At 48.2% G+C, this 24,896-nt stretch overlaps 1 protein-coding gene across 5 annotated transcripts; it reads left to right on the top strand.

Annotated features, from left to right (window-relative positions):
* The first annotated feature begins 247 nt into the window (after positions 1-247).
* Positions 248-24,270, top strand: SFXN2 (sideroflexin 2). 5 transcript variants are annotated; one of them, XM_060100204.1, is made up of 15 exons: positions 248-341; positions 2,375-2,510; positions 11,299-11,372; positions 12,488-12,623; positions 12,715-12,899; positions 13,080-13,250; positions 14,191-14,289; positions 15,226-15,301; positions 15,621-15,706; positions 16,999-17,059; positions 17,428-17,494; positions 18,115-18,164; positions 18,461-18,510; positions 20,024-20,071; positions 20,906-24,270. In XM_060100204.1, exons 5-15 carry the CDS (start codon positions 12,739-12,741, stop codon positions 21,003-21,005), a joined length of 969 nt encoding a protein of 322 aa, XP_059956187.1. In that variant the 5' UTR covers positions 248-341; positions 2,375-2,510; positions 11,299-11,372; positions 12,488-12,623; positions 12,715-12,738; the 3' UTR covers positions 21,006-24,270. The 5 variants fall into 5 exon arrangements, with proteins under 5 accessions (XP_059956187.1, XP_059956174.1, XP_059956181.1 ...); XM_060100191.1 differs by having other exon boundaries at positions 12,421-12,623; XM_060100198.1 differs by lacking the exon at positions 11,299-11,372 and having other exon boundaries at positions 12,421-12,623.
* The last annotated feature ends 626 nt before the right edge of the window (positions 24,271-24,896 follow it).

Genomic DNA, 24,896 nt, shown 5'->3' with positions numbered 1-24,896 from the left:
CGTCCCCTGTACGCACAGCGGAGGAGCAAAGCAGCAGGACGGGGCGGGGCCCAGCTCCTCTTTTCCCAATGTGCGCAAGCGCGCCAATGTGCCCTCCCACTGCGCAGGCGGGCTGCTGGAGCGGCTGGAGGCTGTGGCAGGCTGGTGGAGACCCAGGGAATGGTGAAAACTCGCCCACGTGGCTGGCGGGGCCACCCGGCCTGTGATTGGCCCAGAAGGAGAGGCGTGGGGGCGGGGCGAGGGGCGGTTCCCGGGCCAAGGCCAGAAGTGCACCCTGGCCAAGCTGCCAACGCGGGGTGCTTCTGGTAGCAGTTGTCTCAGTACGTTCCTCCCGGGACCAGGTAAGGGGTCTTGGGAGGAGTCCGCCTGCCACATATACCTCCAGTCCCCACATCCCGGAGGGAGCTTGCATTTCTGTCCTGACTCTGCCCTGGCGGGGCTGCAGCGCGGGCTGGGCTTCCACCTGCTGAAGCCACGTGGCAAGAGAAGGGACCTCTCCTTTACGGCCCCCAGCACCTTCGTGTGCCGGGCTGAGGGGCGGGGGAGTCACGGGTTGCGCACCCATCTCCACACACCTGTGTTAGAATCCGGTCTGGAGGACTCCTGGTGGTGGGAGGCTGCCTGTCGGAAGGCAAGAAGCTGCTTGAGGACTGGCCCTGAGGGCTGGGGTGAGCTGATAGCGGGGGTGAAAGACGTTTTGGGAAAGATAGTTTCGTTGAACTACGTTGGACCGGTCGGTGCGCCGTCTGCAGCCCCGGAGGAGGCAAAAAGGGACCTGCACTTACAGGCAAGAAACAGTGGGAGGGATTCTGGGTGCTACCTCCCACCCCTTCCCCGTGCAGAGGACAGAAAGAAGAGTTATAACATTTGTGCCAGGTCCTATTCCAGACCCTGGAGACACAGCAGGGGGCTAAATCTGCTCCCATGGAAATTACATCCTTCCTAGTGAAATGCTTTTCATACAAGATTCCATTTCATTCTCACAACCCTAGAAATTGGTTATTTTAAGCGATAAGAGTGGGGACTTGAACCTAGTACTTTCTGACGAGGAATTATTAAACACCATTATTGTATTGTCCATGTTGGAGGAACAGAGTGGTTTATACCTGAGATGTAAATCCAGAAGTTTTTAAGAGCAGATAAAGTGTGGGCATGGATGATACACCTTGAGATTTACAGATGTGTGTGTATGTGCCTCTTACCTACCTCATTGGGTTCTTGTGAGGATTATATGAATTATTATATGTCAAGTACATAGAACATTGCCTGGCACATGGGAAGTGCTATATGGGGCTTAGTTTTTATTTTTTTTATTTTTTGGCTGCACGGAACGGCATATGGGATCTTAGTTCCCAGACCAGGGATCGAACCAGTGATCCCTGCAGTGGAAGCAGGGAGTCTTAACCACTGGACCGCCAGGGAGGTCCCATGGCTTAGCTGTTGTTAATAGCTTCATCCAGGTTTTGGGCTTTGCTGCTTTTATGACCAGCAGCCTTTTCAGCCTAGTTAAGATCATTGGAATGAAGGCAGATTTTCCCTGAATGGTCCTTAGCTTTTTATGCATTCAAGTAAAGTATTTTTAAAAACATCTGCTACCGGCATACCTGCTTCAGATGCTTGGAGAGAAAACTCAGTTCAGAACCTTGACTAAGGAGGTGCAAGGTGCATGGTTAATTCAGAGCATGTACTATTTTCAATCCACCCATCTCTAGCCTGTTGGTTCTTTTGTGAAAGAGGCAAAGCAGACTTCTCTTTCTAAGTTGCCTGGTGTCTAACATCATGGTTGCCTCGGAGTCACATGATTGTACAAAAGCATATACTACCAGGGCCTGCTGGTTTAATTATTAGTCTCATTCTCCAACTTGCTCTAGGCAGCCTTGACAGCAGCCCTCGCCATCTCAGTGGTCTTTGTGTCTGAACTTCTTTTATTTATTTATTTATTTATTTATTTATTATTTTTTGCCTGCATTGGGTCTTCGTTGCTGCGCGCGGGCTTTCTCTGGTTGTGGCGAGCTGGGGCTACTCTCGTTGTAGTGCGCAGGCTTCTCATTGCAGTGGCTTCCCTTGTTACGGAGCACGGGCTCTAGGTGCTCGGGCTTCAGTAGATGTGGCACGTGGGCTCAGTAGTTGTGGCTCGCTCTAGAGCACAGGCTCGGTAGTTGTGGTGCAAGGGCTTAGTTGCTCTGCGGCATGTGGGATCTTCCTGGACCAGGGCTCGAAGCCGTATCCCCTGCATTGGCAGGCGGATTCTTAATCACTGCTCCACCAGGGAAGCCCTGTGTCTGAACTTCTTGAGTCTTTGACTCCCATCTTCCTCTGATGGGAGTACAAGCGATGACATTTTGTTTTTCTCCCTACCTGGGGATTCAAATAGGAAGATCTTGGGTACTTCCCCCGCACTTGAAAAAGGATACAACAGAAGAGGTTCGGAAGCCTGTTTTCCAGACTCTGATACTGTCTGCCAGAGAAAATCAGCTCTCCCTGGAAGGACGAGCATTACTTCAGGAGAGGTAAGTAGGTTATATCATTTTTTTAATCTTTTCCCTTCTTCCCTCCCTTTCTTTCTCTTTCTCTCTCTCTTTCTCGAGACAAGCACCCTGTAGTGGATAGAGGACCTATCTAGGTGACCCTAAGCCTTGTAACCTGTGGTCTTTTTTTTTTTTTTTTGGCACCGCACCCTCAGCGGTGAAGGGCAGAGTCCTAACCACTGGACCTCTAGGGAATTCCTGTCTAAGCCTCGTAACCTTGGGAAGATATGGCCCTAGCTGTTGTCAGATCTTTGGATAAACAGGACTGGATCTGTTTCCTATTCATATTTATATCTGCCACAGTGCAGGACCACATGTGCCACAAATGCTCACCATGCTGGCTCAATCCATGTGAACCTTCCTAGGCATCAGTTTCCTTATCTGTAAGCTGAGATCCCTAATGTCTTTGAGCTGTGACGTTCTCTAATCCTGGAAGGAAAGGGAGGTATTGGTTAGTCACCTGTTTGATTTCCACCTCCCCCTGTTCCCTGTAGCGGAACCCTGGATGTAATAGTCACCTTTTTAGGAAGTATTAGATATGGTTCGTGTAGGAAGAGGGATCATAACTGTTGAAGAAAACTTAAGACCAGTAGGACTCAGTATAGGAGGGGTAGACAATTTGCAGCTTTGTGAAAGAAAGCTTCTGTAACCAAGGCAGGTTCTTAGTTTGACCAAAAAAAGGGGGAACATCCTTGATGCCCAGAGAACCCAAGAATAAGTTGGAATGCATTTCAGGCAGGCAGTAAGTGCTTTTAGAGGGCAGATGAGGGCTATAGCGTGAACCTTATAGTCTGTTAGGGGAGGCAAATTTTACACTGATAACTGTAAAATAACAAGAAAATGACGATTACAAAAACCCAGCTTGCTTCAAAGGAGGACAGGATGCTATGGGAGTATGTAACAGAAGGGCTTGAGTTTGCCCTGAAGGAGTCACGGAACTGCCCCATTGGGGGCTATTAGCGTGGGGGGAAATGTTGAGTCATAGAATTTAGATTTTTTTCCCTTTATGTTTTACAAAAGACAGGACTGGGCAGTTCCTATCCTGACCTTGGTAATGAAGGCAAAGGTTCTTGCATGATTTAGCAAATGATTACCCCCTCATGGTAGAAATGCTTCCATTGTGAAAGTCAGAGGACTTTCCAATGTTGGATTGTTGGGTTGAGGGTGGAGAGGGTTGGCTGAGAAGTGTGTGTGTGTGTGTGTGTGTGTGTGTGTGTGCGCGCGCACGCGCGCGCGTGTGTTGAGGGGGAGGCATAGCATTTGGGACTGTCTGTATCTGGTGCGAGTGTGGGTCTCTGTAAGCCAAGGCCACCTCCTTTTCCTTTCTGTAGAGTGAAGGAAAGTGAACTCTTTCCCCTCCTCCCACCCCTGGCTTCAGTTGGGACTGGGTGAAATGTCTTTGGTCTTTGGACCAGCCTGCAGGAGCCGAGTCAACCTGTCCCCAAAGGGCAGAGCCCGGAGCTTTCTCGTGGGCTCTGTGGTGGGGTGTGAGAGGGGGAAGCCGGAGTCCTGGCAGTGGGCTCTTGCTGTGGGCCGTCTGACTTCCCCCTAGAGGTTGCCACCGAGTCACTGAGCCAGGGCCCCCCAGGGGTGCTGCGGAACCACCGCAGTGGGCCTCTCCTCCCGCCTGGGGAAGGGGCTCACCCTGAGCCATCAGCTTGCTGAAGTCTCTCCCACCCTAACAGACAATCTAAAACTTGATCGCCTCTCCCACTCTGCCTCATCTGTTGGCTTCTCCTGCCTGCCACCTCTCTGGTTGTCCTTTCTCGTCTTTCTGTTGGGTTACCTCTTAAATGTAGTGGTTTTTCAGGGTATGTCCTTGGATCGCTGCTCTTCCCAGTCTGTGTATTCTCCTTGGAAAACTTTATCTTAAACTACCTGCCACCCCCATGCTGCTCCCTCACTGTTTTACTTCTAACCCAGATCTCCATGCTGGATTTTAAGCCTAAATATCCAATTGCTGACCGACTGGACCTCTTTTTTAGCAAATACTCAAAATCTTGTGCTAAGCGTTGAGGCAACGGTGGTGAGCAAAATGGACGCAACTCCTGGCTTCAGGGAGCTTATGGCCTAGTGGGGGAAGTGGGCATTAATGTAAAACCACAGAGTATCATGACAGACTGGCATGGCTGTGAAGGAAAAGTATGGAGCCAAGAGGGCTTATAGCAGAGCAGTGGATCTAGTTGCATGGGAGGGAGGAAGGGGGTCCTTCAGAGGATTCTCTGAGGAAAGGAGGTGTGAGCGAAGATATGAAGGACGGGTAGGTGCTTCCTTGCAGGTCACTCAGACTGTCTCTGCAGAGCAAAAGGCTACTATTTTGGGGGGTGGGGGGCGCCCTTGAAATTATTTGCTAATGCACCTGCTTTTAAGGCTGCCGTTTATTCTGAGGTGAACTTCCTTTGCAGCTGTAATAACCCATGGGTCTTTATTGAGGTAGTGGTCTTGGGTGGAAGTTTCCTTTCATTCTACTACTTAGTATAAAACATTTATTTTTTACTAGGTCTGCAGCTTCCATCAGCGATATGTTTCCTTTCCCTAATATGAAACACTGGCTTTGTTTGCTCAAGTCTGTGAGTGCTTTTGGATTTAGATGATTGTATAACTCAAGAAGATAGCTGTTTTTTTTTTTTTTTAACATGTTAACCACTATCATTTTCACTGTATATACTTTGGCACTGAATTATTACAAAAATTACTTCTAATTTAAAAAGACAATGTTTTCAGAATGAGAAAAACAAATGGCCAAAAACATATGAAAAGATGCCTAATCTCATTAAGAATCAAGAAAATACAAATTAGGTACTTCTCTGGCAGTCCAGTGGTTAAGACTCTGCACTTCTACTGCAGGGGGCACAGGTTTGATCCCTGGTTGAGGAACTGAGATCCATTATGCTGCATGGCGCAGCCAAAAAAAAAAATTTTTTTTTAATTAAAAAAAGAAAATACAAATTAAAACACAATATTGTTTCTGCCCATCAAATTGGCAAACAAAGAAAAGATTTATAATACCCATTTTGGTGAAAGTTTGACTAAAGCAGCATTATCATACACAACTGGTGAAAAATCAGTTTGTATTATAAAGACTTAATTTAAAACATGTATATCCTTTGATCCAGCAATTCCACTTCTAGAAATCAATCCTAAAGATATAGTTGCCATGGGGACTTCCCTGGTGGCTCAGTGGTTAAGAATCCGCCTGCCAATGCAGGGGACATGGGTTCGAGCTTTGGTCTGGGAAGATCTTACATGCCACGGGGCAACTAAGCCTGTGCGCCACAACTACTGAGCCTGTGCTCTAGGGCCTGCATGCCGCAGCTACCCAGCCTAAGTGCTGCAGCTACTGAAACCTGCGTGCCTAGAGCCCGTGCTCCGCAACAAGAGAAGCCACTGCAATGAGAAGCCTATGCACCACAACGAAGAGTAGCCCCTGCTTGCTGCAACTAGAGAAAGCCCTCGCACAGCAACGAAGACCCAACACAACCAAAAATAAATAAAAATTTTTTAAAAAGACAGCATTAAAAAAAGATACAGTTGCCATATACACAAAGTGATGTGTGTAAGGGTGCTCACCATAGCAGTGAAAAACTGAAAATAACCCAAATGTCTATCAAATAATGAAATTAAGGCACATGGAATATTATATAATCACTAAAAAGAATGATAGAGTTGTATATCTCAAATGGAGAATTCTCTAAGATGTTAAACGAAAAAAGTAAGTTGTGTACCTGTGCCAGATAGTTTATTGCTCCTTAGCTCCAAATCTACCCTTCTTTGCCCTGTTTTATGATACTTGGTGTTGTAAACATTTTTCCTTTGCCCTCTGAGATGATTTTAAGCTCCACCAGTAGAGGGCGCCGGAGGAACACTGATGAGGAAGGGGTAGTCTTCCAGGTGCCTGGGTGCTTGCCTATTATCAAGTTTCAACAGCACCCCACCAGGCAGCTTCCCAGTGAGTTTCAGCAGCACCCGTGTGGGTGTCTTCCCATTGAGTTCCCTCAGCATCCCTGTGAGCAGCTTCCCAGAATCTCAGTGGCTTCCTGGCGAATTTCATCAGTCCTCCAACTCAGCATTCCAGCACATCCAGTTTCCTGCCTGCCAGCCCTTCAGTGGAGAGCAAACTTCGAAGAGGATAGCTTTTTAAATCTTGCTCAAGGTGTGCCTGCGAACTTGTAATTCAATATATGTGGAAAATCCTCAGGTGATTTTTTTTTCACGAAAAAAAAAGACAAATGACATAGTAGTAGAAGATATAGAAGTAAATCTGAAAATTATTCCTTAAAAAAAAAAAAAGGATGAGCAGGTGTTACTTAGTGAAGAGGGGAAGGAATAGCACCCTGGACTAGCGTTTACAAAGGGATTGAGACAGATGGCAGCCTCTTGCGTTTGAGAAAGTCTCATAGCCCTTGAAACTCAACATAAGGAAAGTCAAACTCACTGTTTTCTCCCTTAAAGCCTATTTTTCTATATTCTGTCTCAGCACGTTATTGCCCTAGTCAGAAACCCTGGTATCACTCTAGGTATTTGTGATGGGTCAACTGGGCTAGGCCAGAGAAACTCCCCAGGACCGCCTCTCTGCTATATTTCCAGTGGAGGGGCCTCTGAGGGAGAAGCAGCCAATTTGTAACAAACACACTTTCTTTTAGTTATTAGACCAAACACTGATTTAGGTACCGTGGGAAGGGATTTTGCAAATGTAATTAAAATCCCTAAGTGGTTGGCTTTGAGTTAATCTAAAGGGAGATTATCCTGGGTGGCCTGACCTAATCAGATGGAATCCCTTTAAAAAAGGGCTGGGCCCCCGCCACCCTGAGGTTAGAGATTCCAGGAGGGAGGTAGGTGGGTAGATAGATTGATGGGTATATGGATAGATAGAAAATCTATTGGTTCTGTTTCTGTGGTTGAGCCCTGACTGATAGAATATTCCTCCTATACCCTATCACTTAGCAAATCCTCAGATTCTGCTGTTTTAAAAGCTTCTCTTCTTTTGATCCTCCTCCCAGTTCTGGTGCATCTGGGTTCATCTGAGCCCCGCTTCTTCTTGCGTGGATTGTTGGGGGTTCGCTTCCAGCTGGTATCTGCATCCTGTGAGGTCCTGCCATACCCTATTTACTTTCATATTATTTCATATTGTTCATTCTTTTTTTTTTTAGTAAATTTATTTATTTATTTTTGGCTGTGTTGGGTCTTCGTTGCTGCGTGGGCTTTCCCTAGTTGCGGCGAGCGGGGGCTACTCTCTGCTGTGGTGCGCGGGCTTCTCATTGCTGTGGCTTCTCTTGTTGTGGAGCACGGGCTCTAGGCGTGCGGGCTTCAATAGTTGTGGCACACAGGCTCAGCAGTTGTGGCTTGTGGGCTCTAGAGCGCAGGCTCAGTAGTTGTGGTGCACGGGCTTAGGTGCTCCACGGCATGTGGGTTCTTCCCGGACCAGGGCTTGAACCTATGTCCCCTGCATTGGCAGGTGGATTCTTAACCACTGCACCACCAGGGAAGTCCCCAGATTGTTCTTTCTAAACTACACATCTCATCTAGTCACTCTTCTTGAAATCTTTTAATGGCTTCCTGAAATTTTCAGACAAAAGTTCAAAAGCCATAGCTTTTTTTACATTTTGCTCCTCTCAGCATATAGATCATACTTCTTTTGAAATTTTTTTTTAGTGGTTGCCCTAGAGTTTGCAATATTCATTTACAATGAATCCAAGTCCACTTTCAAATTATACTGTCTCACTTCACTGGTAGTGCAAGTACCTTATAATAGAGTCTTCCCAGTTCCTCCATCCCATCTGTTATAGCATTGCTGTCATTCATTCACATATTGATAAGCTCTAGTCACTGAACACTTCATTGCTACTTTGAATATATTGTTATTATTTTGAACAAATTGTTATCTATTTGTTAACTGTTAACAATTAGAATAAGAAAAATAAATATTTTATTTTACATTTAATTATTCCTTCTCTGACACTCTTTGTGTAGGTCAGACTTTATGACCCATATCATCTTCTTTCTCTCTGAAGAACTTCTTTTAGCATCTTGCAAGTCAGGTCTATTGGTGACAAATTCCTTCAATTTTGTTTGTCTCAGAAAGTCTTTATTTCTACTTCATTTCAAAAGGATTATTTTGCTGGATACAGAACTCTAGGTCTTTTGTATTTTTTTTTCTTTAAACATTTTTAATATTTCACTCTGCTCTTGCTTGCACGGTTTCTGAAGAGAAGTCCAATGTAACTCTTATCTTTGTTCCTCTATAGGTAAGGGTTTTTTCCCTCCCTCTGGCTTCTTTCTTGATTTTTTGCAGTTTGAATATAATATGCCTGGGTGCAGATTTTCTGATAGTTGTCCTGCTTGATGTTCTCTGAGCCTCCTGGGTCTCTAGTTTCATTTCTGTCATTAATTTTGGAAAATTCTCAGTCACTATCACTTCAAATATTTCTTCTGTTTTTTTCCTCCTCTCCTTCTGGTATTCCTCTTATATGTATGTTGCAACTTATGTAATTGTCCCAAGGTTCTTGGATATTCTATTCTGTTTTTTTTTTTTAATTCTTTTTTTCTCTTTACTTTTCAGTTTGGGAATTTTCTTTTCTTTTCTTTTTTAAAATATTTATGTATGTATTTATTTATTTGGTTGCACTAGGTCTTAGTTGCGGTTCGTGGGCTCCTTAGTTGCGGCTTACGGGCTCCCTAGTTGTGGCATGCATGTGGGATCTAGTTCCCTGACCAGGGATCGAACCTGGGCCCCTTGCATTGGGAGCGCAGAGCTCTATCCACTGCGCCACCAGGGAGGTCTCGGGAATTTTCTGTTAACACATATTCAGGCTCACTGATTCTTTCCCTGGCCATGTCAGGCCTACTGATGAGCCCATCAAAGGCACTTTCATTTCTGTTACAGTATTTTTAGTTTCTAACATTTCCTTTTGGTTCTTTCTTAGAGTGTGCACCTCTATGCTTCCATCATCTGTCTGTTCTTTCATGTTGCCCACTTTCCCATTGGAGTCCTTAGCATATTAATCATAGTTATTTAAAATTCCTGGTTTGTGGGCTTCCCTGGTGGTGCAGTGGTTGAGAATCTGCCTGCTAATGCAGGGGACACGGGTTCGAGCCCTGGTCTGGGAAGGTCCCACATGCCACAGAGCGGCTAGGCCCGTGAGCCACAACTACTGAGCCTGCGCGTCTGGAGCCTGTGCTCCGCAACAAGAGAGGCCACGACAGTGAGCGGCCTGTTCACTGCAAGGAAGAGTGGCCCCCGCTTGCCACAACTAGAGAAAGCCCTCGCACAGAAACGAAGACCCAACACAGCCAAAAATAAAAATAAATAAATTAAAATTCCTGGTTTGATAATTCCAAAGTCTCTGGTTCTGATGCTTGCTTGGTCTCTTCAAACTGTGGGGTTTTGTTTGTTTGTTTTGTTTTGTTTTGTTTTTTTGCCTTTTAGGATGCCTTGGCCTTTTTTTTTTTTTTTTTTTTTTTTTTTGCGGTACGCGGGCCTCTCACTGTTGTGGCCTCTCCTGTTGCAGAGCACAGGCTCCAGATGCGCAGGCTCAGCGGCCATGGCTCACGGGCCCAGCCGCTCCGCGGCATGTGGGATCTTCCCAGACTGGGGCACAAACCCATGTCCCCTGCATCGGCAGGCGGACTCTCAACCACTGCACCACCAGGGAAGCCCACTTGTCCTTTTTTGTTGAAAGCCACATGTGTGTGAGGTTTTACATTTTTCTGGCGAGGAGTTAGGTTGTGATTACTGTTTGCTAAAGCTGTAGGGGTCAGAAGTTAAATTTCCTCTGGTGTCCTTGTTTTTGTCTCCCGTGTTGTCTTTGGGTTTCTAGACACCTCTTCTTAAATAAGGTCTGAGACTTGCGGTTCTTTCTGTTGTTAGTTCTCCCTGTTATTATAAGGGAGCCCTATACCACCGACAGTGTGAGGGGAGGGGGAGTGTTCTATAGTCCTGTGATTAGGTGCCCCTGGACCTTCACAAGTCCTTCTCAGGTTCCCCTTACTCTCTTTAGGTGAAATAGGAAAGCTAGAAGGGGTGGAGTTGGGTGTTTCTCTTCCCCCCAGTCAGTTAGGTTCTGGTGAGACCCAAGGTAGTTAGGCTCTGGTGAAACAGGCTAGGCTCCTTTGAGGGCAGGCCTTGTTAAAAATCGCAGAGGCCTCTGGGTCTACTTCAGAATGGCCACTTTTCCCATCTCCCTGCCAGAAGCACTAAGGAATTTTTCTCTGATCTTCAGCCTGAGAACCTGGTGGGCTCATGGAGGGAAAACTCACAAAAGTGTGTCTCCCCACACCGCCACCAAAGATTGAATCCCCCTGGAATTTTTAACTCTCAAGCTTGTCCACACTGAACTTCCAGCAATTTGTCAATTACAGTTTAAGTTTCCTATGGTACTTGCCCCAAGGGGTGGGCTTCTGTTCCCACTAAGCTGTGATTCTCTGTACCTGCCTGTCTCTCCAAGTTTGGGGGCAGTGGTTTGCCCTGTGACCTCAATTCTCTGATGGTTCTAAGAAGAGCTGTTGATTTTCAGTTTGTTCAGCTTCTTTTTGTTGTGAGGACAGGAGTGACCATTTCCAAGCTCCTCACATGTCAGACCCGCCTTAGTTTTTCAAGTCATGGATTCCAGAACCTAATTATAGGCAGGGGTTCTGAAGTTAGTCAGGCTGAATTAAAATCCTGGCTCTGTCATTGGCAAGTGCTTGTGTGACTTGGCAAAGTTACTTACCTGTGCCTTGGCTTTCTCATCTATAAAATGGCTTTAAACATAAGAGTATCTCTATCTCATAGGGTTATGGTGAAGATGAATTCAGAAAATGCACGTCCGGCACCAAGCAGAGTGTCTGGTGTCAAGTAGGAGCTCAGTAAGTGTTAAGTGTTGTCACCATCATCATCAGGTCCCCGCGTGCACTGTGTGCTTTAAACACTGGCTCTTCTTCTTGCCTGGGGTACCTCTCCTCCATCCATCTGACTTTTATGCATCCTTCAAAACATTGTTTATTTCTTGTTCTCACAAAGCATGTTCAGAATCCCTCACCCATTTTAGATGAGGTGATCTTATAATTTATCATCCAAACTGGGACACTTTTGAGGTTGAGGGGGTGCTTTTAATAATTACCACAGGAGGGCTTCCCTGGTGGCGCAGTGGTTGAGAATCTGCCTGCCAATGCAGGGGACACGGGTTCGAGCCCTGGTCTGGGAGGATCCCACATGCCGCGGAGCAACTAGGCCCGTGAGCCACAACTACTGAGCCTGCGCGTCTGGAGCCTGTGCTCCGCAACGGGAGAGGCCGCGACAGTGAGAGGCCCGCGCACCGCGATGAAGAGTGGCCCCCGCTTGCCACAACTAGAGAAAGCCCTCGCACAGAAACGAAGACCCAACACAGCAAAAATAAATAAATTAATTAATAAACTCCTACCCCCAACATCTTCTTTAAAAAAAAAAAAAAAAAAAATTACCACAGGAAAACAAGCCCCGGCAAACCAGGAGACGCAGTCACCTCAGTTTTAGTACCTCTTCTCTGGCTTTCTGCTGCTCCCCGTGTCCATCAGCAGCATTGTCACACTACTGGCCTTGTTGACTTACTTGTCTCTCTCCTGTTCTGTAACGCCTTGAGGGCGACAACCATGGCCCGGGATCTCTCATAGGGCCGGCACGCACCCCCCCCACACACACACACTGAAATGAAGGTGATCATGCCATTGTCCTCTCCATCTTTATCAGTGATTGTTTCTACTTTCAGTGTGATCCCATGCCTCTTCCTCCTTCACATAGAGCTATCCTACCTTCTGGGGCTTCACTCACATTCCACCTCTTCTGGGAAGCCCCCCTTGATGTTTGTGTCCCCCCTTCTCAGCTTCCTCTCATCTCCTGTGCTTATTGTTGCTGTATGTATTATCTATTGTTCCACAGGTGGGCTCTTGCTCTCCAGTCAGACTCAGCTCCCCAAGGACAGACACTGTACTGTCCCTTTTCCCAGCCTCGCCCACAGCATGATCAAGCACCAGGCTGGCCACGAGCAGGCACTCAGGAAACACATGTTGGTGCCCAGTTGCTCAGACTGGTGACCATTCACTGGACCCTTCCTGAGCTGAGTCAGATGATGCTAGCGGCTGGTGAGAGCCGTCAGTCTACCATAGTGGGAGGTGCTAAGGGCCTCCAGGGCAGGCTTTGAGGGCAATCTTCATTTTTCCTCTGTTCTTGAAGTCCGCAGTTTTATGTGTGAGCAGGATGGAGGCTGACCTGTCTGGCTTTAATATCGATGCCCCCCGTTGGGACCAGTGCACTTTCCTAGGGCGGGTGAAGCATTTCTTCAATGTCACGGACCCCCGCACCGTCCTGGTACCAGAGTGGGAGCTGGACTGGGCCAAAGTGATGGTGGAGAAGAGCAGGTGAGTGGTCAGGGGAGTCGGCTGGGGGCACTGGGGCGACGTCGGTGGGTGCCCTAGGGGCGAGGTGGAAACGGAAGACGAGGGGCTAGGCAGAGAGCTCAGGGAGGACGAGGAGCTGAGAGCAGGATGACTCGGGGCCAGGGGTCAGGAGGTAACACCGCCTGTGGTCCTTGGTGGCAGGATGGGGACCGTGCCCCCAGGCACGCGAGTGGAGCAGCTGCTCTATGCCAAGAAGCTGTACGACTCGGCCTTCCACCCTGACACCGGGGACAAGATGAACGTCATTGGGCGGATGTCCTTCCAGGTCCCCGGGGGCATGATCATCACGGGCTTCATGCTCCAGTTCTACAGGTGCGACCCGGGAGCAAGGCAGCGCCAGGTGCAGCCGCATGGACCTGTTAGGCAGGGAGCCATAGTAGGATGATAGTAATAGCCGTCTTTATGGATCCCTGACCAGCTACCAGGCACTGTGTTAAATTCTTTGCATGTTATCGCCTCATTGAATCTCAGCTACCCTACAGAGAGGTACTATTTTCATCTCCATTTTATAGATGAAGAACTGAGATTCTGGAGAGGTTATATGACTTGTCCAAGTTCACACAGCCAGGAAATAGTGGTGCCTGGCTGTATAAACTGAGGCAGGCCTCTCAAGAGTGCTCAACGGATGAGCTATTCTAACTCCCTCTTTAAAAAGCACTTATTCAACAGTGAATTTAATGTATTTGTATAATGTAATATCCAAGTAAAAAAAATTGGGACGCCCTTTCAGCCCAGCTGGGGAGAGAAACTTTCTCTGTTGTTCCCCCTTTCTCTCTTCCCTCTCCCCGCTCTCTCCCCCACGTATTCAGTTACCCAGTGGTTGAGCCAGGCCTTGGTCCAGGTGTGGGGAGTATAAAGACTTTAGTCCCTCCCTTCAAGGGGTGCCCAGTTGTGTTGAGACCAAGATGTAAATAGTTACCATCCAGCTTGCCAACTGGTAGGTTAGGGGTAGGATATGGGGTGGTGGCAGCAGAGAGCATAGAATGGCTAACTGTGTCTCAGGAAGGGCAGGGGAAGGGTTGGGAAGGTTCCAAGGAAGAAGCGATCTCTCAACAGAGCAGGATTCAGCCATGTATGGAAAGGGTAGGGGGTGTGGATGCTCCAGTCAGGGGGACAGCCTGTGCAAAAAAGCCCAGCTGCATGAAACAGCACGGGAACAGCTTGGGGAGCGGCAGGTAATGTGGTTGGACTGGTGTGCCCCAAACCCTCTTTCCATCCTGCTCTCTGCCTCTCCGGGCCTCCCTCCTGGTAGGACGATACCGGCAGTGATCTTCTGGCAGTGGGTGAACCAGTCCTTCAATGCCTTAGTCAACTACACCAACAGGAATGCAGCTTCCCCCACGTCGGTCAGGTAGGAGACCTGAACCCCAGGCCATCCATGTGGGCCTGGAGCAGGTGGCTGTCCTCTTGCCTCCAGGGGAACAGCCCTTCTAAAGGGTTCCAGGGCCGTCAGTCCTCCCTGGGTGGGACCTTCCCTGGGCAAGTGACCAGGTCTCCCTTTTCAGGGTTTGGAAGTATTAGGCTGACTAGGAGAGTATCTTTTTCCTGGACCAGTTCAACATTCATTCATTCACTCATTCATTCATTCATTCTACAAATATTTCTTGAGTGTGTATTAGGTGCTGGGCATGGTTCTAGGTGCTGGGGATACATTTGAGTAAGACATGTGTGCTCTCTAGAGTTGAAGGTCTTTTAAGAAAACAAGCCTAGGGACTTCCCTAGTGGTCCAGCGGTTAAGACTCCATGCTCCCAATGCAGGGGGCACAGGTTTGATCCCTGGTCAGGGAACTAAGATCCCGAATCCCACATGCCGCATGACGCGGCCAAAAAAAAAAAAAAAAAAAAAGGAAAACAAGCGTAATAATCTCAGACTGTGATTGCTGCCATTAAGGAAATAAATAGATAACAAGACAGAGAACAGCAGAGGGGCATCTGTGTAGATAGGCTGTTCAGGGAAGTCCTTTCTGCAGAGCTGACATTTCAGCTGAGTTTTGAAAGATAAGGATTTAGCCATGCGAGAGCCCAGGGAGGAATTCCCGGGATAGGGAGCAGCAACATGCAAAGGTTCTGAGCAGGAAGGTGTTTGGGGTGTTTAAAGTACTGAAAGGAGGCCAAGGGGACTGGAGCAGCTGAGTGAGTTGGGGGGAGATCACAAGGTGAGGCTGGGGACAGGCCACATGAGCTTCTCAGGCATGAAGCCACATTTCTAGCCTGTGTCACTCAAGGCATCGTCCTGCCCTCAGCCAGCTAGGGTCCCCGCTCCTAAACATCTTCTCTCCTCCACTAGGCAGATGGCCGTTTCCTACATCACTGCCACAACCGCTGCGGTGGCCACTGCTGTGGGCATGAACACGTTGACAAAGGTACCGTCTGGGGTTGCTGTGGGCACGGTGGCCACGAGGGGGCAGCAAAGTCCTAGGGACAACTTTTTTTTTACCAGGCAGGGGCCCTTTCCGGTCTGGATGAGTTGGGTTTGGCCAGAGCCCAGCCAAGTAGTGGGAGATTCAGCAGGGCTGCGCGCCCGTGTGGTCTTTCTCGGGCCTTTGAGGGAGTTTGGGTTCCCCGACTGGGTGTCAGGATGCGAGGCAGTAGCGAGGTCTGATTTGCTCTATCTTCCTGAAGCCCCTTCCACCCCCATCTCCAGGGAGCCTGACCTACTCCCATTGTCCTCTTCTCCCACAGAGGGCCCCGCCCCTGGTGGGCCGCTGGGTGCCCTTTGCCGCTGTGGCTGCGGCTAACTGTGTCAACATCCCAATGATGCGACAGCAGTGAGTACAGGGATCCCTTTTCCCCCCACAGACCGTGAGGCTAGCACGGGAAAGGCAGGAAACCAAGGCAGTGGGGCGCTCGCTGGGGCTGAGGTGGGTGTGGGGAGGGCTGCCGAGCTGCGCTTCTGAAGGTTGCCTGAGGGCTGGCGGCTCCAACAGTGACGGCTGCAGGAGTGGCGGGTGACTTAGGTTTCATCTGTGATGTGTGTTGTGGGTATGGGGAGCAGGGGTGGGGCGTTAGCGAGGACCTGTGGGGTTTGGCACTAGCTCATGTCCTTTCAACTGCAACTGTATTTAAGTTGTGGACTCGGCCTACTTCCAAAGCCCTGGGGATGCCTTACAGAATGAAACGCAGCAGAGCGAGGTATCCAAAGATAGAACAGAACCAAGAAGCTTTGAGGAAGCCAGAGGGGCAGATAGATGTTTTCCAGGCACCAGGCTCTAAGCGTCACAGCAGGAAAGGTGAAAGGAGAAACCCGCTGTGTCTCACAGCTCTTGTTTCTTGACTAGAGAAAGTATAGATGTTCCTGTGTTATAAAATTTAATGATGTAGTAGAGGTAAAGCGCCCCAAATAGCGCCTGGACTGTAAGAAAATGCTGCATTAAGCGTTAGCTACTGCTGCCCGTTTCCATCAGTGCCTTCCTCGTCATCACCAGTATCTATAAGGCACATTTTCTTGGAATTAGTAGCAAATAGAAAGTGATCACGGCCGCCCTTGCAGAAAGAACACACCACAGAATAGTCCTGCACGCACACTGCTCGCCTCCTCTTCCCCCCTCCCCCCCCATCCAGTTGCTCCTTCCAACGAATGAATGAGTCCCCACCACCCACCTGGTCTTGGATGGAGTGCTGTCAAGCACCGGCCTGAGACTAACAGCTCCTGTTCGGGAGCAGTCACTGTGTCAGGCACTGGACTTAGCACTTTGCAGGCATTATCTTGTTTAATCCTCACCAAGTCCCATGAAGTGGGTGCCATGATTATCCCCATTTTGCAAATGCGGATAACTGTGTCTTTAGAAGGATTAGGGGAACTTGCTCAAGATCATACACTTGCTCTGCAGTTTCCGGATTCAGCCTAGGCCGTTGGGGCCCAGCGCTGGCTCTCTGAGCCTCTGCCCTAGGTCATGGCTGGATACCATTCTCTGGAGTGAGGAAGGGCGCTCCAAGGGCCAGCTGCAGGAGGTGGCTTCCTAGAGCTTGAGTGCCCTGGCCTTGGTCCCCTGGTGTGTCACATTGCTGGCAGCCTTCCAGCACCCCTTTCCCATATCCAGCACCTCCTGTCTGTGTTTAGGGAACTCATCCAGGGCATCTGCGTGAAGGACAGGAACCACAATGAGATTGGTCATTCCCGGGTGAGCAGGGGCCTGCCTTTGGGGTGGGAGGAGGGAGTTCCCTCTCAGACCCTGTCCTGTTCTTCGTGGTCAGAGCAGGCCTGGGCTCTACTATAGGGTTGAGAAACCTTCTCTGACTCCATCCTCCTTCCCCATCGATTTTCCCTCCATATCTCTGTTCATGTCTTTTCTCCATCGTTTCTGGTCCTGAAGCCATAAAAATGTGGCTGGGTGGGAGAGGGTCAGGTGAGGTCACTCAACCCCTGACAGGTCCATCCCTTCCTCTTTACCAGCTCAGACTTGACCCTGACCCTGACCCAGCCCTCTGGTGCAGCCTGTGGATACTGGATAAGCTCATTCCTGACAACTTAACTCTTTTCTGCCCTCAGAGAGCTGCGGCCATAGGCATCACTCAAGTGGTTATTTCTCGGATCACCATGGCAGCCCCTGGCATGAGTAAGATGGGGAAGCCCTCCCATCCTGGGGGACCCTGGAACAAGTGATGGAGACCTCAACCACACTTCGGGTTGGGGGTGGGACCTCAGCCTCTATAGACATGCTTCTCAAACTGGTTTGCTTGCGTGCCAAGAGCCACGGGAGAGCCACACTGTAATTCCTAGAATGTCAGTTAATCAGAGATTTGGTGGAGAAAGTTATTTTCATTTAACAAATATTCCTTAAGTTCCTTCAATGTGCTGGACACAGTGTGGGGTGCTGGGGAGACAGTGGTAGAGAAAAATAAGTCCCCTGCCCTGGTTTTGCTGTCAGCAGGGGCATGTTACAGAGCAGGATACAAAACTTGCTTCAAAGATAGTTTTGAGAAGGGTGCTCTGGGCCTGCGGTACTTGTCCTCCTATTGTTACAGGTGTGCAGGTTGAGGAGTTTGGGAAGCACCTTCTGTCAGGACTTGGGGGAGGGGTGGGGCATGGCCATGCCTACAGTCTTCCATTCTTCTTCCAAATGAAAAGTATTTTCTGGAACTTCTGGGGAAGGAGGGGGAATCACTCAGTCTGTGATCCAACTTCGGAGAGGGATCTCGGGGGGAGTCTCACAGCCTTTCCCCTGGTTTCTTCCAGTCCTGCTGCCGGTCGTCATGGAAAGGCTGGAGAAACTGCGCTGCATGAAGGTGAGCGGATTCTCCTTTGCATCTTCTCTGCCCAGAACACATACATGCCGGGGGCTCCCGACTGTCTTACCCTTCCCTCTTGCTCCCACCCTGCACCTCATTCAAGTAGGGCCCATCCCGGTGCCCGCTGGCTGCCCAGTTCTCGGCCTTGTCTGCCGAGAGCAAAGAGAGCCCCCTCCCCACCCTGCAGAGCCAGAGTTTCCCGCCTGCGGGTTTCTAGCTGGGTGACCAGCGTGGGTTTCACCTCAAAGTATGTAAGTCCCACGTGGGTCTCTCTTTTGTCTGTTTCTGTGCAGAGAATCCGGGTGCTGCATGCCCCATTGCAGGTTCTGCTGTCCGGGTGCTTGTGAGTCTCATATTTTCTCGGTTTGGGGTTCTATGGTGGGGTGCGCAAGATCTGTCTTCTTGTGTCACCCATGTTGGAAAACATGTACTCCTTTACCTGACTTCAAAAGCGCCCGGGCTTTAACTCCTGTGGCCCCTCTGGTGCGCTCTCACCCCTTCTTTCTGAGGGCGCCAGGCTGGCACTGTGCACACAGTGGAGTGGAAAGTGGAACCCTTGGGGGTCCTTCTGTCCCAGGGTCTCCCCTCTGACCTTAGGTCTTCAGTAGTTTTAGAGAAGAGACAAAAATGATGAGATCATCCCACCACAAAAACGAAATGAATTATGTGATGTGATAGAGGGGTTAGCTCACGCCGGTGGTATACTTACACAGTGTTACGTGTCAGTTATATCTCAATACATCCAAAAAGATGAGCCATCGAAAATGACAGCACAGCCTGGGCCCGTCAAGTGTCCCAGCCTCGCACGGGAGGAAGCATCACGAGTCCTGGCAGCGTTCTTAGGTGCCTGCCCTTGACTGGACATGTCCCAGCATTACTCATGCTTTGCAAGGCCACGAGGCTAATGACAGCAACCAAAGCTAACATGCATTGGCTGTTTTCTGTGTGCCGCCACTGTGTTGATGTTTCACGTCTATATTTTCACCTAATTCCCTCAGCCCTCGAGGTGTACATACTGTCCTCATCTCCCTTCCCAGATGAAGAAACTTGCCCACGCGTCTCTAGCCGGTAATTGCTGGAGCTGCAGTTGGATCCTTAGCAGGTCTGACATTATGCCAGGCTGTCTTCTGCTAACTGATTTCCCACTGAGGGAGCAGTTACCATGGGCTGGGTGTGTCACACATGTTATCTCATTTAATCCTCACAGTCATCGTGCAGAGTAGGTACCCTTGCCCTCCCTCCGCTGTCTCAGAGGGAACTTGCCCAAGATTGCACGGCTAGGAAGTGGCAGAGCTGGGACACGAACCTAGGTCTGTTAGATTCCCAAATCCTGTAAAACAGGGGCCTGGATCCGCATCCTCTGAGAACTTGTGAGAAATAAAGACTCTCAAGCCCTTTCCCAGACCTACTGAATTAGCATCACATCTGAACAAGCTCCTTGAGTTCCTTGCATGCCCAGTGAAGTTTGAGAAGCTCTGCCCTCCCTGTTCTCCAGCAGCTCGGGCATTCAGTGAGTACAGGAGCAGGACCCTGCGTTCACGCCCCTCGCTGCTTTCCCTATACATCAGGAATTGCCTGTGGTCATTAGGGCTGCTGCCCACACTCCCTGGTGACTCCATTACCTTCTTCATCTGCTTGAGTGATGGGCGGGTGGGATGTGAGGGGGGGTGTAGGGGGTGCTGATTCTATCCTGTGCTAGAGTGAATCTCCAGGCACCAAGAGACCAGAAGAAGGGTTGGAGGGAGAGGAGCTTTGGCGCCAGCTCCCCCTTCCTTTGAGGGGCTCAGCGATGGGGTGTGGGTGGCTCTGTGAGATGCCAGACACCCCCTAATGCTTTGGTTTCTCCTTTCTTCCAGCCTCATCTTCATGGTGCCAGTGGCATGTGCGCTGTTCCCGCAGAAATGGTATCAGCTGTTCATTCCTCACTTGGTTTTACTGAGCACCCTGTCCCTGGTCTCCCTGACCTGCCTGGTGTCCCGAAGGAGAGAGGGAGGGGCAGGCAGGGAGGCATCTGTCCAAGGACAAGTACCTGTCAGTCTAAACTCTGGGCCTCTTGACCCCAGGCAAATGGTAAACTGAAACAGAGCTCCAAGGGGCAGAGGGATGAGTTGCTCACTCCCAGTGGAGCAAAGGCTGCCTTGGAGAGAAGGTGGGGGAACAATAAGAGACTTTCTGTCCCTGCTGGTTGAGTTACTAGACCCATCTCCCTGGCTGGATCTGGTCTTTGAAATTGAACAAGAGGGTAGGTACTCAATCTGGCTGATGTTTGCCAGAGGGTGGACGGCTTCGACCTCTCCACTTCCCTTGCATGTCCTGGGAAGAGCAGAGGGGGTGGGTGAGGAGAGATGATGGCAAAGGGAAGGTAAGCATCAGACTGGGGTGGTGGGGTGAGGCGGAGTACTAGCTCCAGGAGACCAGGCATAGCTTGAATAGATACAGAGAAGATGCCCATTTCCCTTTCCCTAGTACTCTCAGCTCCGTAGTCACCTGCTACACAGCTCCTGTGTTCTGAGCACCGAGCTTGTAATCTTGAAGAAGATGGAAGTTTAGCACCAGGGAGATGAAGTCAGGGCTCAATAGAAGTAAAAGCAACATACTGTAGTGTACGGAGGTCATTAATAATTCTGATGGAAAGTGGGCAAGGGCTTCTTAGAGGCGGCATCTGAGTTGGATTTCATCTGAGGGTAATTTGCTGCTCGTCCAGGTGGCACACTTATAAGCCCCTTCTCTCTTCTCAGTGAATTGCCAGTTTCCTATCTGGAACCAGAGCTCCAAGACACTATCAAGGCCAAGTATGGAGAACCTGTGCCTTATGTCTACTTCAATAAGGGTCTCTAAATGCCCCACCCCAGCAAGGACCAGTCCATACGTATATTTACCAGCTCCTCCTTAGCCACTGTGGATTCCCGTGCCTCATTCCTCTTTGCCAGCAGGGCCTGTAGGCCAGGGTGGATTTTGGGGGACGAGGGTGGGGGTGAGAGGATGCCTCATGCTTCTACCCAGGCGCCTGGGTTTATTGGACTCCAGGGGATAAACGTGAACAAGGGGAGAGAGGCCAAGTCTTCTATCTGCTCTCCCCTGACCCCTGTCCCCTGGAGACCAGGAGCTGAGACCCCCTCAGGGAGAAGGTGCTGAGACCTGGGGGTGACACTCAAGCAAACCGTTTGGAAAAGTTAGGAAACCTTTAGGATTCTGGTTCCAGCCAGGATTGAGGAAGGGCCCCTCTTCTCTTCCTCCTCATCGGCTCTTAGGCAAGGGAACCTTTCACCTGTGTAGTTCTGGCTCCTTCAGGAAGTGGGAGGGAAGAGGCCAGGTCACCTTGGGGCTCCCCTTTGCTCTTCCCCACTCTCCTCCCCAGGGCCCCCTGGTCAGAAAGCTTCTCTGGGAGTCCTGCTAAATTTGAGTTTATCAGACTAAAACCCAGGAGTTTTAGTGCAAAAGAAAAAAAGGACATTGTGTGAGGCAGCAGAGCTTTGTGGTGCTTCAAGCCCTACCTGTTGACACTGGCTTTGTTCTGCCCCTAAAATCATACCTGATTCTATTTCTCTGTGCCTAAAAGAGAAAATCCACTGACTGTGAGTAAAAAGGATGTAGGTAGGCATTAACTGCACATGTTAGTGGGTATAATTTCCTGGCTGCCTCCCTTCCTCAGCCCATTGGGTTAAACACCAAAGAAAGACTGGTGTGTACTGAACAGGAAAGGGAAGTTTTATTTGGATGCCTCGGAGAGGAAATCAACCAGGACCAAAGAGCCTTAAAGGACACACAGCAAAGCGCAGCCACTCACCCTTCCCAGCCTGGCTGCTCTAGGTGATTTCTCAGGCCCTTGGGGGAGAGGGGGCTGTTGTGGCTGACCTGCGGCCATGTCTGTATGAGTTTTGTGTAGTAGAATTTACTGACTGACCAAAGGATATCACTGTGAATCGAATGCATTTCTGGAAAGAGCACAGCGAACTGTCTGCACACTGAGTTAATAAAGCCTGGATGGAAAGCAGGATCTGGTTTTACTTTGGCCTTGGCATGGAGGAGGGTATCACAACTATAAGGGGAATCTGTCTGGTGCCCCGAGGCCGTTGTGCATCTCCCTTATTATGGAGGAAAAATCCACCTGTCTTTGCTTGAGGCTCCAGAGATCTCCCAGTGTGGGAGTGTGTTGCTCCGGGGGAGGTGGGGGCAGGGAGTTGGCAAACCATGGCTCAAGGGTCCAAATCTGCCTGGTATCTGTTTTTGTGTGTTTGGGAACTAAGAATGGCCTTTACATTTTTTAGAAGTTGTGAAAAAGAAAAAGAATATGTGAGACCCTGTGTATGTGGCATGCAGAGCCTGAAATATTTACTGTCTGGCCCTTCACACAAAAAGTTTCCCCTACTCTGGAGTAATGGTCCTTAAGAACATGCATGAGGTTCGCCTGGAGGGCTTCTCAAAACGTGGATTATCGGGCCCCATTCCTAGAATTTCTAATTATGTGTGTCTGGGATGGAGCCAAGTGAATTTGTATTTCTGGTAATTTCCCAGTGATGCTGATGCTATCAGTCTGGGGACCACTTTGAAGGACCACTGCTCTAAAGAGAAAGGGCCTCCTCCCTGAGGTCAGGATACTGGCTGCAATTTGATTTTTCTCCCATTTAAAAAAATTAAAATTCACGTGACATAAAATTCATCCTATTAAAGTGTACAATTCAGTGGTTTTTAGCATGCTCACAATGTTGTGCAACTGTCGTTACTCTCTAATTCCAGAATATTTTCATTACCCCTGAAAGAGACTCTACTCATTAGTAGTCACTCATTACCTCATCCCCCAGCCCCTTGCAACCCCTAATTTATCTTCTGTCTCTATGGATTTACCTATTCTGGACATTTCATGTAGATGGAATCACACAGTATGTGGCCTTCTGTGTCTGACTTTTTTCACTTAGCATAATATTTTCAAAGTTCATCTATTCTGTAACATGTACAATTTAATTTTGGCTGATGTCTGAGCAGAAAAGTCTGTGTCTTGGAGCTGGCTTCCTTAGGACAGGAGATCTGCCTTAAGCTTTGCTCATTTCCGAAGGCAAATAGGAAAAACATTACCAGAGCTAGCCAGAGCTTGGAAGCAATTCTGAACTGATGTTCTCTCAAGAATCCACAATCTTCTCCTTTCTTTCCCAGCTCCTTAAGCCTCCTGGCATTCCTCCTCTCTTCATAGGCAATTACTCTGTTGGAAAAGTCTGGAGTAGATAGTGGTTGCAGTTCAGAGGCAGATTAAAAATAGTTCACTCAAACCGCATCTCAGCTCTATCTTGTAAGGCCTCTCTGCTTTCCTTGAATTGGTTCCTGCGGGATGTGGAAAGAAGTGATTAGGGTGACTAAAATGCCTTGGTGTGAGAAGTGCTAATCCAGACTGAGCAGGGTGTAGTGTTTGTCCTGTCCAGTAGCTCAGTTCAAGCCCTCAGGTAAAGGGAGAAAAGAAAGTCAGGACAAAATTCCCTTCTGTTTTCCAAATTGAAACCATTGGGGTTTCCTAATGATGATGATACCTGGCTTTTTTTTTTTTTATTGGAGTATAGTTGATTTACAGTGTTGCATTAGTTTCAGGTGTACAGCAAAGTGAATCAGTTTTAGATATACATATATCCACTCTTTTTTTAGGTTCTTTTCCCATGTAGGCCATTACAGAGTATTGAGTAGAGTTCCCTGTGCTATACAGCAGGTTCTTATTAGTTATCTATTTTATATATAGTAGTGTGTATACGTCAACCCCAATCTCCCAATTTATCCCTCCCCACCCCTTATGCCCTGGTAACCATAAATTTGTTTTCTACATCTGTGACTTGACTTCTGTTTTATACCCTTCTGTTCATTTGTACTCTTTTTATTTTAGATTCCACATATAAGCGATGTCATATGGTATTTTTTTTCTTTCTTTTTTTTTTTGAGTGGCTTGAACAAGAGACATGTATTTTCTCATGTGCTATAAGTCCATCATAATCAAGGTTCCAGCAAATCTGGTTTCTGGTGAGGGCTCTCTTCCTAGTTTTTGTCCCAGAAGTCACTGAGGTATAGTAAAGTTCTTCAATCTTTTCATTTTTTTCTTTCTGTTCTTCAAAGTAAATCAATTTAAATAATCTACCTTCAAATTCATTAACTTTTTTTTTTTTCTAATTTTCATTCTTGTGTTAAACCCATCAGAACTTTTTTTTTTTCTTTTGTATCAGCTATTGTACTTTCAGTTCCAGAACTTCTAGTGATTTTTTGGTTGTTTTAGTTTTCCTTTCTCTGCTGAGATTCCTCAAATGTTTTCTTATTATATCTGTCTTGTCCTTCAAGATTCATACATACTTTCAATAGCTGACAAAGTTTTTCTTAGCTATTTATTTATCTAAATCGTCTTGGTGTCAGTTATGTTTACTATTTTTTCCTGATTATAATATTTTCCTGCTTCTGTACATATCTAGTAATTTTTTACTGTCTGCTTGACATTATGTATGTTAACTTGAAGACTATTTGGATTATGTTGCCTTCCATTAAAGGATATTAAATTTTTATGTCATATGGTATTTGTCTTTCTATATCTGACTTATTTCACTTAGTATGACAATCTCTAGGTCCATCCATGTTTCTGCAAATGGCATTATTTTGTTCTTTTTCATGTATGAGTAATAGTCCATTTGTGTGTGTGTGTGTGTGTGTGTGTGTGTATTGCGTCTTCTTTATGCATTCCTCTGTTGATGGACATTTAGGTTGCTT

The sequence above is a fragment of the Mesoplodon densirostris genome, chromosome 1, assembly GCF_025265405.1.
Source record: "Mesoplodon densirostris isolate mMesDen1 chromosome 1, mMesDen1 primary haplotype, whole genome shotgun sequence".
Classification (NCBI taxonomy): Eukaryota; Metazoa; Chordata; class Mammalia; order Artiodactyla; family Ziphiidae; genus Mesoplodon; species Mesoplodon densirostris.
This window is presented reverse-complemented; position numbering and strand designations above follow the sequence as displayed.